This window comes from Eucalyptus grandis, chromosome 1 (genome assembly GCF_016545825.1).
Source record: "Eucalyptus grandis isolate ANBG69807.140 chromosome 1, ASM1654582v1, whole genome shotgun sequence".
NCBI classification, from domain to species: Eukaryota; Viridiplantae; Streptophyta; class Magnoliopsida; order Myrtales; family Myrtaceae; genus Eucalyptus; species Eucalyptus grandis.
The window spans coordinates 52,665,882-52,686,486 of NC_052612.1; the positions used below are offsets into that span (position 1 = coordinate 52,665,882).

Here is a 20,605-nt window from a genome sequence, read left to right on the forward strand (position 1 = left end):
CGGTTCTAATAAAAATTAGACTGGATTAACTAAATATGTCTTTTTATTTTATTATTATTTAAAAAAATAATAGGATATAAATTGAATATTATCTAAATTCAATTTTAGGTAGTGTGAAAAAAAAAAGATAAAACTAGTGAGGAAAAATAAATCATGGGTTTTATTTACCAATAGTTCAATTTGACTCCCAATCTTATAACTAATTAGTTCGATCTCCGATTTATTTTTGAGAATTAGTCCGTTCCCAATTTCACCATAAAATCGGAATAGACCGGATCAGGAGTTGGCCAAGCCGCCTCTTCCTCCGCCGCGGCTGGCGGCGCCACCACCTTTTGAAGAGACCTCGCACCACTCACTGCCCATTCTCTCTCTCTCTCTCTCTTCCGCCGCCCCTCTCGCTCTCTCGGTCTCGGCCTCCCTCGCCTTTCTGTGCGATTTCGACTCTCTCTCTCTCTTCCTCTGCTCGCGAACTAACGAAGCTGCCGCCAAGCCCGAGTTGAGGTGGCCGTCGCAGGTAATTTCTCTTTCCCTATTTGCCCTTTTCCCCTTCCTCTCCCACGCGCCCGCGCCCGCGCGCGGCCTTGCCCATTTCGTGATCTGGGATCTCCCGCTACACATTTCGCGTTGTGCGTAAAGTTCAGTTTTTGAAACTATCTGCAATTTAAATTGGATCATATCGCAACTGGGTCAAGTGAGACTTGCCACGAAAAGAAGAAAACGAAAAGATATGCTTGAATGGCTACTGGTTGTAGTTCGACTTTACTGCGGGAGAGAACCGACTGGATGTGATCTTGCAATTTTTTTCTGTCACGTGTAAATGGATTGAATTATGTTGTGCTGACGTGATGGATTGTTACTCCAAATCTTAATCGAATAAAAACGAGGAAATCTCCAGCATGGTTAGTTGATATGTTTGCGGATGTTGCCACAAATGTGCACATACGCGTGTTCTTTGGTTGGCTATCCATGTGAAACTGTTGTGGAAGGTGATTGATTTCCCAGCCAAAAGACATATAATGGTAGCTTTGGCCATAGCATGGTTGTTTCACTCTGATCGTGAATGGTGAATGTGCTTTCATTTGTTGACTTTTCGATCTATCACTATGTCTGATTAAACTCCGATCAGCATTCCCTTACTCAGTTTTGTTAACCTTGTGATCACTATCTGTGCATTTGCAGTGACCATGCGACAGAGACGTCATGTTTCTGCTGGCGGTAGTGGTGGACAAATATCACAGAATTTGAAAGACCTCCCTGAAGAAAAATTAGAAGAATCATATCCATGCTTGTCAGAAAGGAGAGTGTTTTTGCTTTGTTTGGCTGTGCGAGTGTTGAACTCCTTGCTTGTGCAGACATATTTCAACCCAGATGAGCATTGGCAAGCTCTAGAAGTTGCACATCGTATTGCATTTGGGTAAGGTAGCCTCCATAAGTTCTATAGCTGCATATTTTCTATTTGTGTTGTTGCTAACGGGATAAACATTGTCTTTTGGATATATGAACTGCAGCTATGGACACATAACATGGGAATGGAAAAAGGGTATTCGAGGTTATCTGCATCCAATGATATTTGCTCTTCTTTACAAAGTTCTTGCAGTACTTGGTCTTGATAAACCTTTGATCATGGTAAATACTGGAAACTAAAACTTTTGCCATGATAAGTTGATGAATTACAAAAGTGATCAATATTGTTTGTCGTCTATTATATGCAAAGCTGCTTTTCTTGCTATGCAGATGAGGGCTCCAAGGCTGCTCCAGTCAATATTTTCTGCAGTTGGTGATCTCTACTTATATAAACTCTCTCGCCTTCTTTTTGGCAATCGTGTCGCTAAATGGGCAGTATCCTTTTCATATTACACTTGGCATCATCCGTATCGTCCCCCTTGGACCAAATTGTTGATTTGTGGAATTTTCAGCTTGAAGTTTAATAATATTGACCTTAACTTTCTGTCAGTTATTTTCAGAGTTGACAAACTGGTTTATGTTCTTCTGTATTACACGGACATTATCAAACAGTTTGGAAACTGTCCTTACAATCATTGGGCTGTATTACTGGCCATGTGTGAGAGTTTCATCCAGGAGGGATGACTCGTCGATGAGGATATGGGGTGTGGTAGTGGCAGCATTTGCATGTGTAATTCGACCAACAAGTGCCATTATATGGATGTATGTTGGCCTTCTAGAGCTTTTTTTGGCCCGCGACAGAATGAGATTCATTTTTTTGGAGGTTCTTCCTGTTGGGTGAGTTATCATGCATCTATCAATTTTGGTACTTGTGGTTATTTGATGGCATGCAACCGTGGATGCATTTCGTCCGATTGATTTGTGCATTTCTAATATGCTGTATAGGGTGCTGGTGCTTGGACTGGCAACTTTACTTGATCGGCTAGTCTACGGCTCATGGGTTTTAGTACCTCTGAACTTCCTCGTGTTCAATTTTCTTTCTTCCGGAGGGGACTACTATGGAACACACAAGTGGCATTGGTACTTTACTCAGGGATTCACAGTGATGCTCTTTACATTTTGCCGTTCTCCTTGGCTGGCATCATCATGTCCAGAAATTGGAGGCTTTCTGGGCTTATTGCCTGGGTTTTAGTACTTTACAGTGTACTGGGCCACAAAGAATTCAGGTACAGGCAATCCCTTTGTATTTGCTTAGTTGCTGCTTTGAATTCCTTCCTTTTTTCCCGACTTATCCTCCTTTGTAACCAGAAATGTGGACCCAGATTTGTTCTCCCTGTGCTTCCGATAACCTTGATGTTCTCGGGATTTTCTCTAGCTGCAATATCGACAAACTACAGTTCTGATAACAAGACAGCAGAAGCTTCAAAACATCACACTAAATGCCCCTCAAGAATGCGATGGGCCATCTGCTTCTTGCTTGCAACTAACATTCCTATGGCCTTGTACATGAGCTTAGTTCATCAGGTACTCCATACTTTTTTCTGCCTTTGATAAAAAAAACTGTGATGCTCCCGGTTTCATTTAACCTTTTTTTTTTTTTTTTTTTAATCCTTTTACATTGAGTGTGTTGGAATGCCAGAATGGCTCTGTTAACTAGGGCCTTTTTCGTTATTCATCATTACATATATGTTGGAACTTTTCTTCTTGAATATCTAAGTACTTTGGTATGTTGGACAGAGAGGATCTGAGGATGTGATGAACTTTCTTTCGAGAGAAGCTGCAAAAGATAGAGTGAAGAGTATCCTTTTCCTTATGCCCTGCCATGCCACACCTTACTATTCAACACTTCATCAGGACCTGCCCATGGATTTCTTGGACTGCTCACCAAGGTAATCTTTTATGGGTTCATGTATGAAACCGATCTATCTATCTGAGGTCTTTAAGTCATGGATTTGCATTTGGATTTGCTCGACAGTGAAGAGAGGGGTGTTCCGGATGAGTCAGACCGATTTATGATGGATCCTGTGGGGTTTACCAAAGAGCTTGCAAATGATTGGTCACTACCAAGTCACATAGTGTTATTCGAATCAGAAGAAAGAGTTTTGAGGGAATTTTTGCTGTTGCATTCTTTCAAAGAGGTAGATACCAACTTCAACTTCAACACCTACTGTCTTAATCCCAGGGCATTTTCCTTTGGTTTATGTTTCTTCCTGATGACTCGAGCTATCCATTATCGCAGGTCAAGAGATTCTTCCATGCTCACTTCAAGGTGGATCGTGACCTCCAATCGTCAGTGGTTGTCTATGCTTTGACAGGTCAATGAGATATGTGCTCATGCATTTGTTATTCGAGTTTTCTGTAAGTCTGAAGTTTTTTTTGTTCACATCCTATTTTCACTTTGCTTGAGAAACTCATCTGTTTTTTAGAGTGTGAACACTGATCAGAATGTGTTGGCAATTCCTAGGCTTTGAAGAAATTTACGCGAAGTAATTCTGCCTTTATAAGGTGCACGTAAAAAACTAAAGCAGCTTTCGCTCGAGAGAAGTTTCAATTGATTCTCAGTTAACAATTTATGGATTTTAAATAGCCTACACCATGGTTTGATGGCATGAACCAAATCGACGAAAGGAACATAATCTTAATCTTTAATTCCAATGCTAAATGACACTTGAATGAACAGCGAAACAAGTGATCATTTTTAGGAAAATATTTTCTAAATTATTCATTTTATTGCGAACAAACGCACTTTAAAGCTAGAAAAACGTGATATGAAGTTCGCGTATTGCTGGACCTGGTTTTACCGTTTTGGAACTTGCTTTTTTGCTGATGAACATGTCCAAATGTTGCAACAGAGTGTCCGCGTGGTATTCCTGATCTTAAGACAAAACTTGCTAATGAAACTGATAGGAAGTTGGAATTGCCAAAAGGCTATTCCTAGATTACCTGCAATAAGCCATATTGAAGGATAAATGTTGACAAAACCATAAGATGGCCAGAGAGACTAGAATGAACAAAGGTTAGAACCAATGGCAGATAAAAGATGTGCACATTTCCTCCTCCTTCACAATGTTTAGGATACTACAATCCGTCATTCGTCGAGGAGTTCACAATGCGTGCTCAAGCGCAATTCTCTCCCTAAGATATGGATCCCTAATTTTCCAATACTATAGGGGAATATCTTTACCAAGTTGTCTAGCCAGAGACTACCTGTTATCGTCCAGTCCAAGCACTTCCATAATTGAATCGGGTTGTTCTTCACTCTCATGACTGCACCCAGAGACCATGTTGGGTGCTGGGAGCAGTCCATCTGAACTCTCGCATACGAACCGACTCTCTAGCGAGTATTCCTCTTGTCGGAGGCGCACCTCGTACTCCTGATCGTCGCGCCCATCACATTGATGGTACAAAGTCTCGCAATATGTTTGCATATGTCGACAACGTGCTAGGATCACAAAATCATGAGGACGTTCATCTTTTGCTCCATCATGGTCAAGCATGAAATGGAATTTTTCTGGAGCGAGCTTGACGGGGTCAAATCAGCTTGATTAGGGTTATAGAAAGGCGATTTGATGGAATTGCGATGGATCAATTTTCTGAGCACCGGCATGGGGGAAATTACCAAATGAAGTCCTAAACGGCGGTTCAATTCAGTCTTCTAATTCTTTTTTTTTTTCTTTTTAAAAAAAAAATCCAACTCTAGGCCAATGAGGGCCAAGGGCCAGCAACCCGCTCGATCTAGGAGAGAGCGTCACAGCCCTAGCCCAGATCCATGCAATGCCCCAGATGAGAATAGGACCAAGACCCTCACCTGTGGTCGGCCAGGGCACGGATGTCCTTGCTCGTGGGCTGGCTAGGGCATTGCCAATCTTCTCTGAGGCCCGCTGGACTTCCAATGAAGAAAAAAGAAAAAGAAAAGAAAAATATAAGGGAAAAATAAAGATAGAAAAATAAGTTCAGAAAAAATGATGAATGTCTCTGGCTTTGACGTGTCTAGACCTTCATAAGATGCATATAAGAACCAGGGCACTTTTCACTTCACAGCAGTTTTTAACAGATTCTCAATTAAACAACCTAATAGTTGTGAATAGCCTACACAGCGTCTGATGGCAGGAATTAACTCCATCAACGCCAACCTTAGTCTGGCGAAAATTAGTAATCTTAACCTTAAATTCAAAGACTAGTGATTGAAGGATATATTTAACTTTAAAGATCAGACCAGCACAGAAGAATTTTGCTGTCAGAGATAGGATATGTTCACTTAAAGCTGGAATGACATGCTTTGGATTTTGCTTGTTACTGGACCTTGTTTTGAAAACTGCTTATTGCTGATGGCCATATCTAAATGTTGCAAGAGAGTGTCTAAATCCCATTTGCAATGGGAAGACCACATATCATTAATGAAAGTCCAATTCTTGAACTATTTCTTAGTCACCATAAAATGGCCACAGAATTCTTTTGGATAACTGCTTACTGGATTGAAGAACATCAGCAGCTTAAAACAATGGTTTGCACAACTCCCTTATTGACTGGGAAACTGCGTTGTTTCCCCCACTAACTCTAGAAGACACATTTATAGGAAAATAACCACAGGAGTTTTCAATTTGTACATGTGACCCTCAAAAGTAAGTGGACTTCAAGGTACAAAAATTGACAGGATCATTATCTTTGTGTCTACACTAATGTAAAAGAATAAATGCCCGACCACTTTTATACTACATCCTCCAAGAAACAGCAAGGTGAGCACTCAATTCATGTATTCATCATCCACCCGCATGATCAAATCACCAAAAAAACCAGCAGTCTCATCTTACTCGTGAGAACTGAGTAATGATGCCAAAACTATTCTTACTCCCCAAGCGCACTAGGAATGATATCAGTGACTTTTGACCAGGCTAGGCGGAACCTGCACAGGAGAGGAATTGGAGCTGCTGATTGTAGATTTAGAACTGAAAAACACGCACAGGCACAAGCACATCCACCCAGGATATTTGCTTGTACATAGATGTAAAGTTTGGAGAAAAGGCAGCCATACCTTCACATGATGTGGCATGATTTTAATATCAAAGGGTGCATGAAGCCATGCTTCAGGTTGATAAAGCAAGAAGTTTTCGGGTTTACTGGTGTAGACATCTGCATATTGATGAATATGATAAGCAAAAGCAGATTCTTGACCGGTATCAGTGAGGAAAGTAGCTCCAAAAGAACTGTTGAACATTCTTTTCATCATGAGACGCGATTTCTGCCTCTCCTCATTCAGCTCCTCAAAAAGAGACTTGTACCCTTCACTTTGACTACCGACAACAGTTGCATGCAATCTGCCTAGTAACTCTTGTATAATGTGAAATTTTGCCTGAGTCCACAAGTAAAATAGGTAATAAGAAAAGATACTTCCGGATTTGAATTGCCAGCTAAGTCTGTTGATTATAAACTCCTATACCGTACGTAGGATCAGAATCAAATTTCAAATGCACAATGATAGGGGTATAAAGTGATTTTAGGAAACAAGCAGCTGACACAGTCATTCAGCTACCCAATTAAACAGAATAGAAAAGATAAAAAATTAACTTCTGGGGCAACCCAAAGGATGTCGGATGTCCTCATATAACCAATAAGGTTCATAAACGTGCTTACCTCGGTAATAAAGATGTCAACCACAAAGACATAAATATGACTGTAAACTCAAGTTAATATTAGGGAAAACATTAAGGTTCAGTTTGTTGCTTTGAGAGTAGATGAATAACCCTTTCTTAATTGAATATAATAGTATGAAACCTCATCACACCCTTAATTACAATGAATGGCCACCAAAGTATGGAATCAGGAAATAGGGCCCTCTAATCGTTTTTTTTTTTTTTTTTTTTTGGGTAAAAAATAAAGGTGATTTTTGGATGGGAACAAGATTAAATGATGGGCCTGGTTCATGATCATGAAAAGGATAAGGACAAAGAATCTGTTTGCCACCAGACAGAAGCAAACGGTTGTAGTTACTGTGTGTATAAAGGTGAAAGAAGCTTCAAGTTGGGAGAACTTTTGTTGAAGTCGTCTCCCAAAAAGTGGCAATATCAAAACATCCAAACCCAAAAGCAGCTTGATATAGTTATAGCCACAAAGCCACCTCCACTTTGACATGAAATTACTGAGGGAATTATCTAAAAATATGAAGTATATCATATTAGACGAACCTCATGTAGAGGTAACTCCCCCTCGCCTCTCCCTCTCAAGTTCAATTCTACAGGTGACACTAAGTAATCCTAAATGCATTCATCTTTTTAATAGGAAATAGGAATGTTCCATCAATATTTTCAAAACATGCCAACAGTTTTATAAAAAATCAGAAGCAAAACTCTCACTAAACAATTAACATAAATAAGCTGTTCAACTGCCTCACTATAGCATGACCCAGAAGTGAACGAGCAGATATACACCTAGAGAGGAAGGGAGACAGGGAGGGGGTCTTGTCTTTCCATACAGTTTAGATGCATATCGCGATCTTTATGATGGTAAGCTCAAAGAATGCGTGAGCATGATGAAAACTTGAAATCATCACAGATAATAACATGCCTTATTCAAACTATTTTTGGGTATACAAACAATTATAAATAATATTCATCATAGTTTACCTGTTCAAATCGGTAGCGATCATCATTTTGGATATGTATCTCATTCTGCATATAACCAAAGACTGACATAAGTACAAAGTAGCTCCTCTATTATCTAACTACAGGAGTATGTAAACCAATAGAAAGCCAAACCATGACTGGGAAATAAAAGCTGTGCTTCACAGCATAAACAGAGCAGTCAACAATCTGACACAACATTGGATTGTCTTATCTTTAATTTTTGTCTAACTATAGGTGACTCCATATCTATAAAGTACAAAAAGAAAGAAGTTCAATGAACTCCATCTACTTCGTTCCAGCTTCTTCAGTATTATGCTTCATAATTAATTTGCACTACACGATTTAAAATCCAGTAATGGCTAGGAGTTCAATTAACTCCATAAACTTTTCTGAATAGAAAGAATCACAACTAAATAAACCAACATACTTCTAGTTCATGGATGATAGCAGCAGTACGCCAGCCAGCCTTTGAAGGCCCTCTTAGGTCACTAAATAGATGATCCCCAAAGTATATCACCTTACAAGGAGGTAAAGGGATTACAAATTAGTTCACGGTGCAAAAAGGATATACTGGAGGATGAATTGATCAATTGTCTGATAAATAAGCAAATATAAGCAAACATGGTATAACTACTTAGTGCATACCTCTGGACCATTCCACTTAGTGATCTGAAGGAATGATTTAAGGCAGCCATGGTAATAAATTTTATTGGGAAGCAACGCATCCACCTTGGTGAAAGCCAAGGTATCCTTTTCGGAGTCATAACAACTGCATAGATGTTTGATGGAGGAAAATCACCAAAAATAACATTATCACATAGACAAAATTCAATTGGACATAAACTAACAAGGCCACTTCAATAGTTAATGAACTTCATGCTGAGTAACTAGACTCTTCAATGCAAGAATGATCCATACAAAACACAAGAATAAATTATTTGAGCAGTGGAAACAATCTACTCCCTCCCTCCCTTCCAATGCCTCAATTGGTAATGATGAACAATCCATGGCTCTATTTCTAATGCAGCATAAATTTGGTGTAATTGGTCATACAGTTGGAATCATAAACTGGGCATGTGATTTGTCCTCAAACCAAACAGATTTTCTGGTCTTATAGAAGAAGATATTCCTCTTCAGAAAAATTGGTCTCCTAAAATATCAATCCAATTTTCTAGCTGTTTTCATGCAAGAAAGAGGAAAATTATGCATTCATCAACATGAGTCACAATTTTTTTTTCAAAATTAGATGACTGAAAATTTGGATTGCAGAATTTCCAGTAAATTGAGGCTGCATCACAAGTTGAGACAGTGGCATAATGTGTGCATTGACAGTTGAGGGAGATGACAATTTTAGGTAGAGCAATGTCCGATCATCAATTGTTGTATTTCCTCAGAAGCAGATGCAATGAAGCAACAGTTTTTGGCAAAGGTTTACCACTAACTTCGTATAGTATGAAAAGCATCTCATATACCAATACAACCACATAATGGCTACAAGATAACTTTGCACATTTAGCTTGACTTAAATAGCAATTCTATTGGGTAAGGCAATTTCTGAATATCTTTAGACCAGTAAAACAATCCCTGTTCCATCTCCTCTATTTTCAAAAAGAGATGCTTATACCCGCAAAAACACAATAACTCTTAATATTACCAAAGAAACAAACTACAGCTATGGTAAGGTAAAAAAGCACTTAACTTTATTTATATAAAGGGGAAAAAGAAAGAGAAAAGTATAAATGCTAACCGAAATGGGTGCTCAGATGTGTAAAAGTCAGGCTTATTTGCTTTAGCTATCACAACATCAAAAAGTTCCCTCCATGAATCTCTACAGTCTATGTATTCCTGAAAAGAATTTCATGACTGGGTTCATGAAATTATAACACCTCCATATAACTCATAAAGAAGAGGTAAAAAGAACAAGAACATGTTGTCTTTTAATGCATAAAATATCAACACCAGCAGCTCTGCTGTGGTGGAAAAGAATGCCAGATAGAAGTCATCAACCTTCACATTTTCACTATGACAAGAAACACGGTGGCATAGTTTTCAAGGATGAATCTAACCTCCAGCATAAACTGCATCCCTCCATCCACAAAATAGAAAGGAGAATTAGTCAACAAAAAGAGTTTCTTCCCTTTCTCCTTCAGCATCTTCAGGAAGTGTAGCACCCCTCCCTGTTATGTTGACAAATACCAATAGATGAACTCCACATATCCGATAAACAATAAAAGAATAATATCCAGTGAAAAAGTACATGAATACAGGAAGTACTAACTTACGTTTTTTACTAAGTATCTATGAGGGTCTGAAAGAATCCCTCTGTGAACTAATCCACTTCGATGAACATGCTGAATTGCCCGGTTTACATCTTCATAAATGTAACAGGCATCAAATTCCAGCTTTGCATCAACGAAAAATTGCACCATATCTGCAATGAGGCATGCCTAGAAGTAACAAAGCAAAAGTCGAGGTGAGAAGCTGATAAGATGAGGCTAGTACTACAGATAAGGTATTGAAAATCGGGTTTGAGACAGGATGGCCAATTTATAAGTTGCAGCAGCTTAGACAAGTATATGGTGGCATAAGCAAAAATTACTTCAAGTCAGATGGATCCACAGAAGATATAGAAGTAATGTTGAATAGATCGCTGCACATATAAACCATTCAGAGAGACAGGTTTTGTATAAATTAAAGAAAAATCCATCAAGTTGGAGCCGCAATCAATATGTCTATAGTACGTTGTTTCAATCACAGACAGCAGTAGGACACATGCCCTGGTGTAAGATACTGGTTTGTTACAAATACCACCAAATTCTTACTGTGCCACTTGCTTTCTAGAAGGAGATTCTAAAAATAGCAAACAGATGCTGAAACTAACCTCACTAAAGCAGAAGAAGTCCATTAAGCCAACAAGCCCACGTGCCTGATCACGGCCAATATGTCGTGTTCCGTACATGAGATTGATTTCCTTCCCGGAAAGCTGCATTAATGTGCATAAAGCTATGAGCTGGAACAACTATATTTCAGCTCAAGAGGTGGGGCCTCTTGACTAGCAAAAAAATAATTAAAAGAAAATATTACAACAAGCCCAACCACCTAATAGCAAGCTAAGGATGCTGTCAACCATGACCGAAAAGACCACAAACTATTTGAGTTGACAAATAAGATGACCAAGCATGTAAAAGACATGGTTTCATCAAGCTTGTACTTGTTCTTTAGCAATTCTGCACAATCAATACCAAAATACATGCATCAAAAGGGATAAAAGAGATGCTTAAGCTCTATTAATTCCTATGCACAACCATGTAGAAAATTTCCAGAATTTGCTCAATTATGCTGCTTCATATGTCAAAAAGTCACTGCAGTGATATAACCTTTAGGTGGAATTTTTGGTCTCCATCTAAGATCATGATAAAGGAATACAAAAGACCATATGAAAGATCTACGAATTCAACCATTAGAAAGAAATATGTTTACAACAACCAAAGACTAATGAGCGATAAAATTACCTTCCGTCGACCAAAGTAGCATCCATCCAGCTCAATTGAGCCAAAGAAATCCAACTTCAAGAGACATCCCTTTTGCTTGTCATAGTATAATCCTCTGATTGGAAAGCTTGGATCATACTTAAAATTCATACAAATTTCCGGGTACTTAAACTGAAAAGAAAGGCAAGGAATTTGTGATTAATAATCACGTCATAAAACAGCCATGCTATAGGCCGTGGAAGTAACATCCAGAGATTTTAGGCATTATACAAACCTCATTGACCATGTGCTGCTTCGCAAGATCATATATCAAAGTCTGCAAATTAGCGGAGTAATGTGCCAGGGTGTAGTCATAGTCAAATCCATACACTTGTACAGTATCCAGTCTGATATTCCTGTTCACATATATTCCTAATGTGATCCCCAACAACAGTCAGCATCTAATCAGCACTTTACACAGGCTCATACAGCCCAGTTTGAATAAGAGCAATGCATTTTAAAACGAAAGAAAACGGTTGCAACCTTTAGGGTTCATCATTGGCATTTCTTTAAGTGCTTCAGGAATCTTGAGAAAACTCTTCTTGGCAGAATCGAACTCATGCCGAATCTTCTCTATCTCATTGCCGAGCCCTGGGCCGTCGTGCTCGGACTGCCAATGCTCCTCCCATTTCAAGATCTTCTGGTTTTGCGAACATATCGAGCTTAGGCCTCGGAAGCTTCCTCCAAGCTCTGCAAGAATCAAGAATGAACCTTTTGCAGATCCGCCTTTACGGCCACGGTTTATAACAACACAGAACAGCAAGAAAAACGGGAAAGCCTTACCTGCTCTGGCCTCATCGCGAAGAACGTTCAACCCCTGCAACGACGAAAGACGCGTTTGTGAGAATGCCAACGACAAAACCCGCATTGCAAGTCGCGACCCACAAGAGATTTTTACACCGTAGACACGAGTGCAGCGCATGGAGGACGCGAACCCGAAGGAACGGGCACATGGGTCGGAAGAGATAGTCGGTTTCCTAGTCCCGCACGCGAAGGGAAACGCAGCAGAGCACGAAAAGCACAGACCTTGAGGGACGAGCAGGACGGAAGAAGCCTCCACAAGGAGGCCATGCGGAGTGAGAGGCGAAAGGCGATCCGCCTTTGAGAATCGGCGCGAAGAGTGCTTTGCTAAAGGTCTCTCCTTTTTCCTCTTCGGTTGGGTTTTCCGGTTTCCGCCAGTGAGAGAGAGAGAGAGGACGGTTGGGTGAAGACCACCAGAATAGTAACCGAATTACCGAGACCGAGGAAGAGATGATGATGATGAGGAGTTGGATTTACCGAGGAAGAAACGGAGGCTACCCATCATCTCATCTCAAGGCTGCTGAATGAGGGTTCATTGGAGCTTTTTTTTTTCGAATAGGAGTTTGGAGTAGTCGACTTATTTGCCAGCCACATCTTCATCGGCTTGCTTATCCTGATGGCAACATCAGGGAAATTCCTGTCTGGAACGATATGATTTTGTCCAAATCGAATAGACAGGATACAATCAACAGATGTGATGTATTACTGAAGAGAACAAATTTTCCCTCTTTTACCATTGCTTGTTCCTCTTTAGTATGTTGTAACGTTATCTGAGGCCCATCATGATGCAAAGTTTTTGTTTTGAACTGTCTTCCAAATCCAAGCCCCAAGCATGCTGCTGAGATGTCGCTTAGGGAGTGCAAAATTTGGGCTCAAACGTGTCATATAGTACTTTTGCACAGATGTTTTATCTGCATTATTCATGCAAAGGACGCACATTGTGGATCTTGTGTATTGGTATACTTGGAGCAACACATCATAGCTGTTGACTAAGCTACTTTCTACTAGATTGACTTCAGCTGCTGTTTCAATGCCAGCCATGTGAAGAATTTTCACGAGGAAAGCATGGGACGGGCTCAGCCGTCAATCGTTGTCCACTTTGGCTTGCGCATGTCCGCTTTCGTCAAGAACTCTTTTTTCTATCATTGAATAGATGGCTCAGAGGTTATACAATGTTTGATTGAGTCCCTCATTTGAAAGTCAAACATTTACCTTGTTCCAGAAAAAGCAAGCATTTACCTTGTATAGAGAGAGAGAGAGAGAGAGAGAGAGAGAGAGAGATGGAGGAAGGGAGGGAGGGAAAGAGGGAAAGGATTTTTATGCAGGACAATCATTGTTAAGTCACATGATGCCGTATGCTATATACATTTTTCTGACTCCACGCAGTCGAAAAAGACCGTATATACCGTGGTTGTTCGTCTTCTTTCGTGATAAGTAGTCTAATAAAGGACACCTTCAGACCTTGAATCCCCAAGCAGATATGGATAGCAGAAACTAATGATATATACATATTGAGTGTTATAGGACCGCAAATGGGCATGCTTCCACTTGAGTACCTCGGAAAATACCCCTTTGCTCAGTTGATGACCACAAAAGTATGTTCTAATCTTTCTTCATTGCTTTCATAGTATTTGTTGGTTGATGTCGGCATGAGAAGCGTGCTTGGTACAAAGCTCACTGCGAAGCTGACATATACATGAGTTTTGCCAACCTGTCATGTGCTCCAAAGAATTCTTGGAAAGAACACATAAGATCCCTGTGCTGTATTACGGCCTGGAATTTCCCATCAAGAGGTTGAATTCGCGTTCCAGGGACCAGGAGGCCTCATTTTGTTCGTTGATACTTAGTTTATACTCCTGGAAGTAACCGTTGAAGGTTATGATGGATATTATTGCCCTGAAAAAGGTACATGGAGAATCAGTCCACATCATTGGAATGGAGAGGTTAAGGAAAGACCAAACTTCTCTGTTATTTTGGTAAGCATTCGAGGGCACTGGCCATGAGCCAGTAAAAGATACATTTACAAGAATAGTGACACCCTCTTTGGCTTTCGATCTTCCAAGTTAAAAATTCTATTGCTTACAAAAATCATGTGATGGGAACATTGGCAACAATAATTACACCTCAATTCAGATATCGTAGAGATTCAATCACTCAAGGAGCACAATTATAGAGGCTCAAATGGATTGTGTATAAGCATCCAATGGACCAATATGCACAGCCACAAACCTCAAGTTCAAACACATGCATGCTACTGTACACTTGAAAATCGAGATAGTGGCCGTTTAGTAATATTCAAAGGATTACAGATCTAATAGGGGGCACCCAATCAAGAAACTTTCAAGAAAACTGGGCATCTCCAGGTACTTTATGCAGCTTATCCTAGGCATTCTCTCCAACACATTTAAAATGGGTAACTATTAAGGAAGAAGAAATCTTGGTCCATATGCACTTATACTATATTCGATCTGTCGGATGAAATCACAAGGATCTACACCAAGAAAAGAATTACAGGGATATAGAAGAAGCGAAATTGAGAAATGAGAGATGAAGGAACACTACAGTGAAAGTGAAGCTAGATATCATGAGTAACTCACCTACAGGCAGTAAATTCAGATGCAGATGTTTTGGGATCCTTATCTACTTTGCGAATCACTGCATAGCTGGATTAGAAACATTTTGTTTCATAAGTTGAAGACAAGGAAGAGCATACAAAAGTTCAAGTCATAAGAATTCATTGAGTCTAAACAAGTGATCTACACAACATAAAGTTGGCTTGACAACATAAATAGCATCAACTTGGCTAGTTACGGGGATTTCGGAATCAGCTGAATAACTGACTCAACAGTCCTGAGATTTATAGTTCTGTGTTTCTCCTACCAGATAAATGATTAATCTTCCATCCAAGCACATCCCTCCCATCCCCCCCCAACCTTCGCCCCCTTTCTCTCCCTCCAGCGATTTTGATCTTCACTTTGCAATTCGCCCTCAAATTTTTGAAGAAAAGAAAACCATGAAATAATATATATCATAATTCTCTTAGTCCTAGCACAAAAAATAGAACAAAATAATACTATTTAGCCCTAAGCGAGCATTAATATACAAAAAACCAAAATCCGCCATTAAACTAACTGTAGACAATTATCTTCACTGTGATTGAGTGCTAGTTGAATACATCTTTCGTACCATACAACATCTCGCCCCAGCTTGAATAGCAATATCACTAACTACTTTACCTTTTGACTCCAGCCGGAGTAGCATCATGGAGGACAAGATGATGAGCTGCATCGAGTACATCATTCACAGAATCAGGTAAGACTGCTCCAAGATAACTATTTGATCGTTTGCTCCTGGAAAGACAACATTCAATAAAGATAATGAATACTGCATGTAATTTTGAAGGGGAAAGTAATACACTGCCATTAAATCATTAAAACATCTCACGAAGCAAATTGTGTTCTGATCAAAAGTAAAAATGACATTGCAGTTAGATTTTACTAAATTGATATCAAGCTCTCTAAAATTAGCGCAACCTGTCTTGAAGTAAAGTATGAAATTCAAGATAAAAACTTCCAATAACTAACCAAACATTGATTGGATGTGTTAGAATCTCAAATTAAATTTCTTGCATCCAAGCAAGTCCCAACTTCAATTTAAAATAAGAAAAATCAATATTCACCTTTGGTTTACAGCAATACCCGGGGAGAAAATATGAACAGATCCTGAGGAACTTGAGGCGGCAAGAATGTCTGGTAGTTGCAATGATGGCCCAAAGGACAAGGAAAATATTGTTGACGCGTATGTTCCCCTTCTGAAACTATATGACTGCAATGAAGCATAGTTAGATGCCATTAAGAGAAGAAAAATGACACGAATTGCAGCTACCACAGAAAAGTGATCAAGAACTAAAACCAACATATGAATTAAATGTCAGACAACCACATGCAAAGAGAAAGCAGCTGAGAATGCTTGATGTAATGTAGACCTGTCAAAATGGGTACCCATTTCTTAACCATATTTGGTGGGCTGGGTTGTCATATGGGTTAGTTATACTTAGTAAATGGGTCATAAATGGATTTAGACCCAATTCTAGGGTCATAAACGGGTTCAATATGAGTGTTAAATGGATTCACAAATTACTTTAACCTAACCCTCCTTTATGAATCTCTCTTCACTCTCTCGATCTCACGCTTGTTCATGCTTTCACCTCAATTTGGATATGAATTTTCCTAGAATGGGTTTTGATGCATAAGTGTTTTAGCAATATAGATCGGGTCAGTCCAGTATGGACCGTTATATTCGTGTTACATGGAAATGGGTCAATTTGGGTCGGGCCATTTTTAACCTAACCCGCCCATTTAATAGGTCTAATGGAATGACAATTTAACAACATGGTCAAGGCATCTATAAAGTCAACAAGTTAATCTTTTGACATGGTAAGACTTTTTAGGCCTCACTACTATTTATATTATTCTCCAAAGCCACTACATTGAATAAGCTAACAACAGACATAAAAGAACACATATGCCTTATGCATAGAGCCCACCAAAATATATATATATAATGCCACAGAAAAGCATGTGTTCTCCCCCATCTGCATAAGAAGGGTTAAGTGAAGTCTTGGTTGTTCATCATGGAGCATAAGCAGGGTACAGATATGTGCATGAACCCAACCGCTGACTTGCTCTGATTGACTAATAATCAAGCATCTCTTCAACCACTGTGCTCCTCACAAGTCTACAAGATTAAACAGGTCCTGCATTATCATGAAACGAGCTCCCTATATTGGCATTTTGAAATGCATGCATTTTCTAGACATGGGATGTGCATACATCTATCGTTGACAGAGAACATACAGCTATTTACAAACTAATATAGATGCTAAAGACAAGCAAAAAGGACGGTAAAAACAGATATATTACCAGCATTTCTTACCTTGCTCGCATCAGAGACCAAATGAACTCTGATTATTGTTCCATGTTCAGATGCTGTGGCTATGTACATCCCGGTGGATGAGAGGACAACCGCAGCCAATGGTGAACGATGAGCATCTATCTGCAATTCAATGGAATATTAGTGAATGTGATTTCTCACTATAGCAAGAGGGATAATACTAATCAAGTCTGATAACAATTATAGAAGCACAAAAACATTTTCATCTCCTAGTCCATTATTTGTCTAATTGGAAGTTTACCAGGGCCAGAATCGATTATATGTTTGGCACAAATGAAACGCGTTCAACTTCTGAGGCATCAAAGAGAAGCTAAACAGAGTCTCAAACTCTTCTTCATAATATTCTAATCAATAACCGCCTTTGCACCATGATTCAATTCTCATTGAATCATTTATTTATTTCATTTTCTGCTCCTACATCAGTAGATAGGCCCTAACCAGTTTCCTACATCTTCAGGATCATACTCAGACCCATCTCTGGCAAAGAAGAGGATAGCCACCGTAGAATCAGTCGTCATGATTAGAGTTTAACAAAGCTCACACAAACAAAAACCAGGAACTGAACGAATGACTTGCTTGATCATTGTTAAAGTATCAACTAATCTGCTGGTTGACAAAACTCGAGAATATCATTGTGCAAAAGTGGATGACTGCCTTCATTCACCAAGTAAGATCCTCACAAAAATAAATATCTAATAAACCGACAGGAAAGAAAATCAGATGCAGTTGAAAAATGATGTTGAGTTCCTTTTGTGTGAGGAAGTAACTTCACAATGTGAATGGAGCTCCTTGACATTATACACCAAAACAGTTCCTTTAGTCGCACTAGCAGGAAGAGCCAAGAAGCAACCATCAAAACTGGGAGAGAACGCACAGATTCCTGTCAGAGAAGAACTCAAGGAGCTTAGTACACAAGACAAAATCGCTATCATCATTAAAGAGGGCAATACAATTTGTGGCTTGTGCAGCAGCCGAAAAAGGATCATTGACAATTTAACAGCATATCAACATGATGTGATGATGATACAAACCTAGACTGACAACAGACTAATACCATAGAGGTGCCTTTTTCTCATGAATTGCTAAGTTTCCAAATCTTTGTGGCAACTTTTACTTGCCAAGCTCTGCATAATGTCTATGGCACTAAAAAGATAGGTCACTACCTAGATAAACAGCTAAACCTCCCAACTAAGACATAAGAAATTTGGTCAAATCTACCTGTGAATAAAGTAGTCACAAAATAAAGTCAGCCAATGATGCAGCTCAAAAAAACAACAGAATAATGCACTCATACTACTCTTGCAAATGAGTTCATAGCCTGAATCTTTCAAAATCTCAACAGAACAATGATATCGTGTTAAAGTAATACAACTATAACTCCTGTTTGTGACAATTATGAAAGCCAAATGATCCTTCACTCAAATCAGTAAGCATTGCAAGATCAAACAATTTTTTTCCAAAACCCACCCTTTGGATTTGGCACTGTATCGATTGTGTCCAGTATTGCAACAGTATTCGCATCGTATATGTATGTCTTGTCTTGTAGGACAACCACAAGTCTGCATTGACATTTATAGTAATTTTAGTAAACAGGAGCTAGTGATTGCCGAGGAGCATCGATAGCCAATAGCCAATCCCAGCATAAACATATCATGGAGTCGGTACCTTTTCTTATTTAAGCGAACCGCAACGACTGAAGTTAGAAAATTTAACTCTCGAAGGGCAGTTCCGTTTGTGGTATTAAACAAAACCAGGCGACGTGGGGACAAAGATGGCTGCATCAATGACAACAATGATGAGTGAATGACCACACAGAACTTCAGATGACTCGTTGAAAAAGGAACAAAAGGCACGTGTACAGGAAAGCACCTGCTCTCCGGCTCCAACAATGGCAAGAAGACTAGTGCTAAAGAGCATTTCAACAATGCTGAAAGCTCCAACAGCTACAAACATAAAAGAAACAAACTAATCTTAGGACATAACCAAAATAAACAATACAGCAACAGAAGTTAGGCAGCTCGGTGTCCCCAAAAGCATCTGAAGTTTTTCCACTCCAGACAATCTGAAAATCGGTAATATATGACTCTACTCATTCAAAATGCCTATGACGCCTTCATTAACTTAAGCAGAATTGTAGGTAAGAAGTATATAGGCTACAGAATGAATCCTTGCTTGCCTACTCATTTCGCAGCTCATATACTTCTCACCTACAATTCAGCTTAAGTTGATGAAGGCGTCACAGGCTTTTCTTTTTCTTTCGGTCGCCATTGTCATCCAATAAATCTTTTCAAGAAAGAATTCCTCAATGACTACTTACACAAAATACGACGCCACAAGTTCCACACAACTTAGACAGGTTGATGGTACTAAAAAAGAAACAAGAGATTCCATATTTCCTTTATAGAGACCATCATAAATTAGTGCAAAACAAAATCAATTTACTCAAAAAACAGATGATGCGTCCGAGAAGCTGCAACAGCTTTACCCCGTTCATACAAGAGCTTCCCCGTGTTGGAATCGAAAATCCTGAAGCCATCCCTCGTGCCGATGACGAAGCAACTGCAAAATTGGAGGACACGCAAGCTTCAGCGATCGGGAAAAACCACGACCCTCGTTCGGGAAACGGAAAAAGCTTCGAACTTTAGGAAGCTCCGAGCACGGAAGAGCAAATTCAAGCAACCGCCCGATTCAGGGGACGCGTCGCGGGCGAGTCGGGAAAGTCACCTGTTGTCCTGATTGAAGGAAGCGCAGAGAATCGGGTAAGACGAGGACTGGCCGGCCATGTCGCGGGACCTCTACGACGACGAATTCCGGGGAGAAGGGAGCATCGAACCGGCGCATCCGATCGTCGCAGAGAGGAGAGAAGAAGCAGAAGGAGGAGAAGGTGGAGGAGGAGGGAGGAAGGAAGAGAAAGGTGCCGGGAAAGTCAAAAGAAAGGTGAAATCCCGAAGGGCGGGTCCCACACCGGTTGGTGGGAAAGGGGAAATCGACGCTGAGAATTTACGTCCCGCCAACGATGGTGACGGTGACGATGATGATGATGGTGATGATGGTGGTGGTGGTGATTGGGTTGCACTGCAGCTGATGAGACCGGGAGGATTCCTCAGACCTCGAAGCTGAGAATTTACGTCTCGACTTCTTTTGTCCTGTCGGAGGGCTGGGTTGGGCCGAGGATGGTGAAGGGTCCTTGACCCGATCTCACCATACTAGTAGCTTAGTAAGGGCGAGCACGGAGTTCGGTTCGATAGGGAATTGACTCAGAACTAGCCTGGTTAATTCGGTTTCGGATGCAATTTT

The 20,605-nt window shown here is 39.9% G+C and overlaps 3 protein-coding genes across 4 annotated transcripts; 1 reads left to right on the forward strand and 2 right to left on the reverse strand.

Annotated features, from left to right (window-relative positions):
* The first annotated feature begins 258 nt into the window (after positions 1–258).
* On the forward strand, positions 259–3,901 carry LOC104436007 (GPI mannosyltransferase 3). The gene is given in 11 exon segments (XM_010048739.3): positions 259–514; positions 1,180–1,414; positions 1,509–1,626; positions 1,735–1,839; positions 1,955–2,241; positions 2,350–2,522; positions 2,525–2,630; positions 2,727–2,928; positions 3,142–3,293; positions 3,380–3,542; positions 3,644–3,901. Coding segments are annotated over 10 exon segments (1,620 nt in total). The 5' UTR covers positions 259–514; positions 1,180–1,184; the 3' UTR covers positions 3,728–3,901.
* Positions 3,902–6,014: 2,113 nt separating this feature from the next.
* LOC104436008 (5'-nucleotidase domain-containing protein DDB_G0275467) lies at positions 6,015–13,009 on the reverse strand. 2 transcript variants are annotated; one of them, XM_010048740.3, is made up of 14 exons: positions 12,581–13,009; positions 12,338–12,371; positions 12,038–12,244; positions 11,790–11,926; positions 11,537–11,686; positions 10,906–11,007; positions 10,307–10,471; positions 10,091–10,201; positions 9,772–9,869; positions 8,670–8,793; positions 8,452–8,541; positions 8,025–8,069; positions 6,437–6,754; positions 6,015–6,307 (listed from the first exon to the last, which is right to left on the reverse strand). In XM_010048740.3, exons 1-14 carry the CDS (start codon positions 12,623–12,625, stop codon positions 6,278–6,280), a joined length of 1,656 nt encoding a protein of 551 aa, XP_010047042.2. In that variant the 5' UTR covers positions 12,626–13,009; the 3' UTR covers positions 6,015–6,277. The 2 variants fall into 2 exon arrangements, with proteins under 2 accessions (XP_010047042.2, XP_010047043.2); XM_010048741.3 differs by lacking the exon at positions 12,581–13,009 and adding an exon at positions 12,453–12,471.
* A 641-nt stretch (positions 13,010–13,650) lies between these two features.
* On the reverse strand, positions 13,651–20,311 carry LOC104436009 (autophagy-related protein 18b). The gene is made up of 11 exons (XM_010048744.3): positions 20,033–20,311; positions 19,794–19,867; positions 19,178–19,251; positions 18,974–19,083; positions 18,776–18,867; positions 18,076–18,188; positions 17,291–17,410; positions 16,035–16,180; positions 15,592–15,705; positions 14,953–15,018; positions 13,651–14,251 (listed from the first exon to the last, which is right to left on the reverse strand). The coding sequence occupies exons 1-11, from the start codon at positions 20,089–20,091 to the stop codon at positions 14,122–14,124; spliced, it is 1,098 nt and encodes a 365-aa protein (XP_010047046.2). The 5' UTR covers positions 20,092–20,311; the 3' UTR covers positions 13,651–14,121.
* Between the last annotated feature and the right edge of the window lie 294 nt (positions 20,312–20,605).